The sequence below is a fragment of the Erigeron canadensis genome, chromosome 9 (assembly GCF_010389155.1).
Source record: "Erigeron canadensis isolate Cc75 chromosome 9, C_canadensis_v1, whole genome shotgun sequence".
NCBI lineage: Eukaryota > Viridiplantae > Streptophyta > Magnoliopsida > Asterales > Asteraceae > Erigeron > Erigeron canadensis.
The window spans coordinates 20,806,702-20,815,807 of record NC_057769.1 but is presented as its reverse complement, the minus strand read 5'-3'; the positions used below and the strand labels follow the sequence as shown (position 1 = coordinate 20,815,807).

Sequence of the window (9,106 nt, the reverse complement as noted above, 5' to 3'; positions counted from 1 at the left end):
TTCTTGGTGGTTCTTTATTTTTGGTCATAATTGGAAATTGTTTGGACACACGGATTGGGTATCGTCCCTCATATGATATCTTGAAAGACGTTGAAATTGGTGATATTGAAATGATTTTGGTAATCGAATGATTTTGGTATGATATACGATTAATCGATTTATATACTTTTTCTCTCATGATGATTTGACAAATTAGAACCTGAAATTTTACTATAGATTCTCCAAGTCTTGATATGACATTATGGTATTTGGAAACTTGATAACATGATATGAAAATTTTGTCGATCATATGGTTTGGATATTTCGAAATGTAATAGTAATCAGTTTTTCTAAGTATTAAAACGGTGATGTACCAAGATTTATATAAAAACCTATGCACTCACCAACTACGTTTTCGTAGTTGACACTTTTTCTTCATGCTTTTCAGGAATTAGCATAAGCTTTGAGGATTTATATGCATCATGATTGTTTGCATTGCACTTTGGAGTCGAATATCAAACCTTGTGAAGGGCAATGGAATCCGCCTTGATCATTGTAGTATACTATTCATGTGCTTGATATTTGTTTCGTGAACTTAATATTCAAGTATGGTGGACGCATTTGTACTTGTAAATTGGTTCACATGCTTGTACATTTGTAAATTCCTTTTTATCAAATAAAGCTGTGGTGAATGTTATTTATAATCCTTTGTTTTGAATACTAGACTTTCTGTACATCTCATTGTTCCGCCTTAGTTGGGGTGTTACAACTTACCATAAGCAACAAGACTCATATAATTCACTAAGAATCATATAACTTCCTACAGAATCATTAGATGCTTATCAAATCTCTCGTGCAATAAGAACTAGTTTGACACACAAACTGACACTTATTAGTACAAAAATAAAAATAAAAATAAAAACAAAAATAGCTAAAATAAAAACTAAACTACTTTATTTATTTACAAGAAATTCTAAGTTTTTGCAGATTAGATCAAGCATTTACATAAGTCTGTGTGACAACCGTCATCTGAGCGTACTTCTCGAAACACTTTTCGATCATTTTAGTTCGTTTAGTTTATGTACGTCATTAGTCTTTAAGACTTTATCCTGGAATAAACGGATTTATATTTTTATTCGGGCTTTATGAGCATTTAGACTTTAGAAAAATTGTATGTGGACTCGAGAACAGGAGGAATACTAGTTGTCTTGTGGAAATGCCAAATAAAGTAAGATACTTAAAATTAAATCAATCAAAGATTTAATAAACAAATATAGACATATTTATAATCGTTGGAAAGTCATTGAAAAATTACATTCAAATATGTCAACAAAATAAATTTACGGGTCATGAGTCTCCTTAAAATGTCGGGTCAAACCATTTTATTAGAAAGTCAAAGGGTAGGAATGGAAGCTTATGAACTAACAAACCCTTCCTCCTAACTTTAATCCCTCATTTTCTCACCACAACTTTCTCACACTTCTCCCTCTCTTCCTCTTTTCCTCTACCAGCCGCCCCCTTTCCCCTCACCCTAGGGATGAGAAAAAAAACCGTGACCCATGACCCGACCCAGAACCGACCTGGAACCGGCCCGAACCGACCCGCCCGTAGGGCTAACGGGCCGGGTCACGGGTCAAGCCTTTGTGACATTTTCGGGTCACGGGTCACGCGGGTCGGGCCGGGCCGGGTCAGGTCAAGCCAAAAACCAAAAAAAAGTGAAGGAAACCCGTGACCCGCCCGAACCCGACCCGAACCGTACCTTCACGGGCCGGGTCACGGTTCCTATTTTTATGCACTTGCGGGTCGCCGGGTTTTCGCGGGTCGGGCCGGGTCGGGTCATTTGCACAACCCTACCTCACCCTCTCTATTTTCGGCTTTCAATAAAAACACTATCAATCTTCATCATCTTCATCAATTATCTTTTAATTATTGGTAAGGTTTGTTGGATATATGTATCTAAATAGTTTTTCTTCTTAAAATCACGGAATTTCTCTCATATATCCATACAAATTTCGGTTATGAATATATATATATATATATAAATATAGATCTGAAAATCTCACTTTTAGGGTATATAAATAAATCGGTTTTGGTATGTATGTGTATGTTATGTATAAATCCGCAAGGTGTTTCAATATATATGTACAAATCGATTTCTAGCAAGTATATATATGTATAGATCCGAATTTTTACACATTAATATATGTATTTTCGGTTGTATCCGAGATCTATAGATCCAAAAATCAATGAATCCGAAAAGCTATATCAGAAATCTTTGTAAATCCGGAATGTTAAACCCGAAATCTTCTTGAATCCGAAGACCTTGGACCGAAATCCTTTAGATCCGGAAAGTTCATACTATTTTCTACTGATTTCGGTTATATATATATGTATGTATAGCTATAGATCCGGAAATTTATACCCGAAATCCTTTAAGATCCGAAAATAAAAGATCTGAAATACTTTGAATTCGAAAAGTTTCTATCCGAAATCTTGTTCTTGGCTAGATCTAGTTAAATTCGAGTTGTTTTAGTAATTTTTGGTCTTGGAATTAGTTGTGGCTCATCCTTGTAACCGGATCTACCCGGAATCTTGATTTTCGGTTCGGTCAAACTATCGGTCAACGCCGGTCAACACCAGTCAAACCTTGGTCAAAGGGCAGATTATCATTGTGTATATTTTGGTCCTTCTAATAAATTAAAAGTTTGAGTTATTTTTGGGTATTGATGGATCTTTTGGTTAAAAATGGGATTAAGTCATGATGTAGCCAAATGAAGGTATTAAACAAAGTTAAATTAGATTTTAATCAATTTGATCCATGTTTTAAATCTTAATCTTCTTAATGATGAAATTAATATGGGTATATATATATATACTAGAATTAAATTAATATGGACATCTGACTAAATATATATATTAAAAAGACTTTGTATGGACTATATAAATTGTACATTTGTATAATAATAGTCAATGACTTATTGGATCAGATTTTATAATGACATTCCATATAAATATATGACAAGATATAAACATTAAGAATGTGACATTATTAAAAAAAGCATATTACATGGACAATTTATAAGGACAGAATGACTATTATATATATATATATTATAACACTTGATAAGACATAATGACATTTCCTATAACACTAGTATAGGACATGGACTTGTGCAATTAAGTAAGTACTTACTGGATGATTTGTGGACAATGTAGGACTGTTGGACAGATATTGAGCGTGTTTCAGGTATACTGACTGTTCCTGTTCTTGTACATTGAATTAGGATACTTATACTTGTGCTGCTTTCAGGTGAGTTTCGTAGCCCCTCTTTTACATGTTTTGCGGTGAAAAGTATACTTGTTCTTTTTTTCACAGTTTTGTCTATTTCTGTTTATGTTCAGTATTGAGTTTGTGCGTATAGAGTTACTTATGACATTTGACGTGCCTCTGTCTTGTTGTATGTATGTGATTATGTGTTTGTTGTTGTGCTTAATGATGTGCTTAATTGACGTGCTTTTTGTGTGTATTGGAGACTTGAGACTTTGAGACATTGGACTAAGGCAGGTACCGTAAGGCCGGACTTTGAGACATTTGGACTTATTATGCGTAACTCTACTCGTTATATATTGAACTATTACTCGTTTAGACTTAAAAGAATCGATAAAAGACTTATTTCTTTGACTAGACTTTTTGATTAAAACCTACGAACTCACCAACCTTTGTGTTGACACGTTTTAGTATACTTTTCAGGTACTCAAGCTAATCAGAGATAAAGACTGCTATGCTAGGCTTGGACTTCGGAGATTAGTGCTCCTTATTGATTGTCAGACTTTAAGGCTACATGCCTTGAATTATTTCTTTTTGAACATGATTGTAATAAGCTATTTTAGCACTGTTATGACTTTGAACTCATGTTTTGGAAATATATTTATTATATTCTATTTCAATTAGTAGTATCTATGTAATTCCATGTCGTGCTGTACTTTTCATGACACCTCATGTTTCCGCCAACGGTGGGGTGTTATAGTCTGCAAGTGAGTAATAATTCTCTTATTATTAGTTATGAACAGTGACTCAACCACGATTACCGGTATATTAGTCCTCTTAAACACTCGGTACTTCCAGTTTCCTTTGAGTTGTGACATTTTCGACATACCCTGGTAAAGGACAGTCACCATGTAACCCAAGTAGCCTAATATGTCACTAAATAGTTTATAAAGAACCCGTGATTTTCTATAAGACTCATATAGCGAACTTTCTGACAACCTATCCCAAGTCTTCGGCCCGGCCCATAAGAACATTGTATAAATTAAGTTCAGATTAAGGAAACCTTGCTACTTTGTGTCTACCAATATATCCCAAATTGTAATCACTGTTATGGGAGGTTAGTATTCCATCAGGTTGCACTTGGGGTTGGCATAAATTGCTGTTATTAAGTGATCAGGTGCGTTCCTTCATTTGGTCACAAGTTGGTAACGGCCAATTAATTTCAGCATGGTTTGATAAATGGGCTCCTCAATGCCCGCTTATCAATTTTATCACACCTCGTGATATTCGTGATGCTGGATTCTCTTTGTCGATGCGTTTATCTGATATATGGAATAATGGTAATTGGTTGTGGCCAACTGCCTGGTATGATTTGTATCCGGTGTTAATTAATCTTCCGATTCTGAATTTTAATAATGAGCGTGATAAGCTGGTTTGGAAGGACAATAATGATACTATTATGCTGTTTTCAACGTGGGGAGTATGGAACACAATTAGATATCGTGAGCAACCTGTTTCATGGCATTCTATCGTGTGGTTTTCACAATGTATACCTCGACACTCATTCTTTATGTGGCTCATACTCAGGAAGAAGTTAAAGACTGAAGATTTAATGATGAAGTGGGGTGTCGGGGCAATATGAATCTCTACCTCCAATGCTGTTCGCTATGTCATAGAGGTCCGGACTCTCATAACCATTTATTTTTCGAATGTGGCTTCTCTAAACAGGTTTGGAATGGGGTTAGGTCATTAGCTGGCATGGCTGATGTTTCTGGAAAAATGGATGATATTATGGATTGGCTTTTGGTTCGTGCTAAATCAAGATCGGTCAGAAATATCCTTGGAAGACTTGTAGTTGCAGCAACAGCGTATTATGTGTGGCAGGAACGGAATGCTCATTTATTTACCAAGGATACTAGGAATGTGGCTGCTATTCAGAAGATTATTAAGTCGACAGTTAGATGGAGACTTGCTTCTTTGAAATTCAAGAATACGCCTAATGTCGTGAGGTTGCTGGAAGCATGGGACATACCTTGGAATATTGATCTCCAAAGTGATGTAGTTTAATCGTAGATAGAGTTACTAGCGTTAGTGTTTGTGTAACTCTAGATATTAGATCGTTTATTGTTTTTTTATTGGTATACACTTGTACGTCATGCCATACTTGTGAACTGATATGGTACACTGCCATATCACTTGTATTGTATTGTTTGGGTTTTGGAATATAATATACTCACCGGGATATTTAAATATCCCATTACCCGAAAAAGAACTAAGCAGTTATATTACAATTAAACAGACTTAAAAGCTAAGTATCCTCACGTCTAATCGTCTTACAGCATCAACTTAAATCTCTCCCATATTTTTGTCATTTTCTCATTTTTCACATTTTTATGGTTTTTATGACACTGAGAACTCTTTTTTTTTATTTTTATGACTCTAGCTATTTACAGACACAAACTTACAAAATTAGTTCTTTGAGAGATTTAATATGAATCAGCATTCTTCATCCCATTGAGAAGAATTAACTTCTCAAATCGAGTCTTATCAAATGTTTTGGTATACAAATCGTCTAAATTATCATCAGTTATAACTTTTTCCAAATGAACTAACTTCCTTTGGGCACAATCACGCAACAAATGATATCTAATATCAATATGCTTGGTGACCTTATGCATGATAGGGTTATTTGTAATGTCTATATCTGACTTATTGTCTATTCTAATAGGAGTATCAAGAAAATCCATACCGTAGTCACGAAGTTGTTGCTGAATCCACAATACCTGGGAACAACAGCTACCAGTAGCCATATATTCTGCTTCACATGAAGACTGAGCAACACATGTCTGCTTCTTACACTGCCACGATACTAATCTTCCTCCTAAAAACTAACAACCTCCAGTCGTAGACTTTCTGTCATTGTTACAACCGCCAAAGTCCGAATCAGTATATGCAACAAAACCAAACGTTCCTCCCATAGGATACCATAGACCAAGCCCTTGGTTTCCCTTAATGTAATGTAGAATACGTTTTGCTGCAGTCAAATGTGACTCTTTCGGACTGGCTTGAAATCTAGCGCAAAGACAAACAACGAACATAATATCTGGACGCGAAGCACTCAGATACATCAATGAGCCAATAATAGCACGATAATAAGTTGCATCCACAAGTTCATCTTTCAGATCAAGAACTCCTAAACCATGATTTTGCTGAATAGGAGTACCATATGTCTTGGATTCTAACATTTAAAACCTCTCCAAGATGTCATCGACATACTTAGACTGGTGAATAAAGAATCCATCTTCCCTTTGATCAACTTGCAGTCCGAGGAAAAATTGAAGTTCCCCCATAGCACTCATTTCAAATTCATTTTTCATGCTCATTTCAAACTCCTTGCACATCTTTATATTAGATGAACCAAAAATGATATCATCTACGTAAACTTGTACAATTAGATAATCTCGCTTCTTCCACTTGATAAACAATGTGATGTCTATCGATCCTCTTGTAAAACCATTTGTCAACAAATGTGTCGACAACTTTTCATACCACACTCTGGGTGCTTGATGCAATCCATAAAGAGCCTTATTCAGTCGAACATGGATCTTGAAGTGCTACCTTAACATTCTCAAGTTCTACTTGTGAAATGAAACCAAAATATAAACACTCAGTTATCAATCCAGTGTCTTTCACTTCACAAAACAAACTAGTCAGTTTCTTATTCAACTGATTTCTAGTTCGAACAGGTTCTGGAGCATTACCAAGAATATTTTCAACTGGATGATCCTTATTAACTCGATATTGAGGAACCGAATCAACATTCAGACTTTCTCCTAAATTTGTTCTAATCTGAAACTCAGGAGAGCTAAAATCATATTCCAATTTTTCAGAAATAGGATCATCATCAGGCAGTGAAACCTTTGACAGTGTAAGTGGTGTAGTCTTCTCGGGTTCACTATCATCTGAATCTGTTGGCTTATTCTTGTCTTTACCACTTTCATCAACAACAGTAGTAGACTGAACTTTGGTTGGAGTAGTATTGACATTTCGAGTAGGCGGAGATGTAGGAGTATTATCCATGTGATCTCTTAAAATAATCACATCATCAACTGTCTCAGGATATGAATAAGAAGCAGGACCATGTAGTGAACTAAACACACTATCGTAATCGAAATTTTTGCCAGTTCCAGAATGAATAGCGGGCTTATGACTGACAGTCTTGACATAACTTTGCCTGTCTGCTTGTTATAAACCCGTTGAATTGATGTTCCCGGTTTATAACCCATGAAAAATCCCTCTTCAACCTTTGGATCAAACTTTGACTGAGGTAAATATTTCAAGAAAGTACACGGTATACCAAATGGTTCAACATTCTGTAAATTCGGTTTCTTCTTATGTAGAAGCTCATAGCATGTCTTGTTATGACACTTGACTACAGTAACCCTATTTAAAATATGACAAGCTGTATTCACTGCCTCCCCCCAAAACATAGTAGGAAGCCCTGAATCTGCAAGCATAGTTCTGGCTGTCTCGATTAGAGTACTATTCTTTCTTTCAGCAACTCCATTCTGTTGTGGTTCATACGGTGCACTGAATTGATGTTGGATTCCTTTGGACAAACAAAAGACTTCCAATACATTATTCTTAAATTCAGTTCCGTTATCACTCCTGATTCTCTTAACGCGAACTCCATAAATATTTTCAGTTTCGACAAAGAAATTTATCAAAATCTGTGGAGTTTCATCTTTCGATTTAAGAAAGAATACCCATGAGAATCTTGAGTAGTCATCAGTAACCACCAAACAGTAATGCATCCCACCAATACTTCTTACATTCACTGGACCAAATAAATCCATGTGAAATAACTTGAAAGGATTGGCAATAGAATTTTCTTGTTTCGGTTTATGTGCAGACTTTTGCTGTTTACCTTTCAGACAAGGTACACATTTGTCTTCCATTCCAAACCGTTTCATGGGAACGCCGTCAACCAAACCATGTTTGACAATGTCATTCATCTTTCGAAATTTGATATGTCCCATTCTTCTATGCCATAGTAAAGATTCAGACTCGTTTGCTTTCGATAACAAGCAAACAGACTCATTTGGATCATCAACACCTAACACAAGGCCATAGATGTCTCTCCTCCTAGGAGCTTTTAGCAGGATCCAGTCTTCAGGAATAGCATATCCTGGTTTCAGAATAAGTGCTTCTTTCTTAGTAAAATGGACATTGTTACCCTTGTCACAAATCTGAGAAACACTCAATAGATTATGTGCTAACTGTTCCACACAATTGACTTTTTCCAGCGTACTCTTCCTATTGACAACATCACCTTGTCCCGAGATGTTGCCGCCCTTGGGACTTGCTAAACTAACATAAGACACCTCTATGTCAATGGTGAGAGTTCTTTGCAATATAAACACTGAACTGGAAACGACCAGTTGCAGTGATTGTATACCAAGTCCTTGAATAGATTACTTAGCAGGTGACTAAAGGAAAGACAATGCAATAAGTAAATATAACAAAGTAAAATGGTGAGACCAAGTTGTAATTTTCAAATGTATTTTATTTATTGATGCTAAATAAAATACAAGGTTGTTGCGGAACCAAGATAATACATAAATGTAAATATCCTAACAAACTATGAAATACAAATGATCTATACTCGGAAATTCTCTTTAACAATCGAAACACTTAAAGTTGTGAAGTGTTCCCTTTTACGATTGAGAGAATATTGCACAAGTACACCAAGAATATTGCAAAAGTCTGAATATGCAAAGTTATATTCTTGTTGTGCAAAGACCTCTATTTATAGTCAAAGTTGGCATTGGGATCCAACTTTGTCGTATAGATATGGTT

General features: G+C 35.6%; 1 protein-coding gene across 1 annotated transcript; it reads left to right on the top strand.

Annotated features, from left to right (window-relative positions):
• The first annotated feature begins 2,750 nt into the window (after positions 1 to 2,750).
• Positions 2,751 to 5,314, top strand: LOC122583328. Its single transcript, XM_043755747.1, has 5 exons — positions 2,751 to 2,756; positions 3,264 to 3,289; positions 3,382 to 3,437; positions 4,381 to 4,880; positions 4,976 to 5,314. Exons 1-5 carry the CDS (start codon positions 2,751 to 2,753, stop codon positions 5,312 to 5,314), a joined length of 927 nt encoding a protein of 308 aa, XP_043611682.1.
• The last annotated feature ends 3,792 nt before the right edge of the window (positions 5,315 to 9,106 follow it).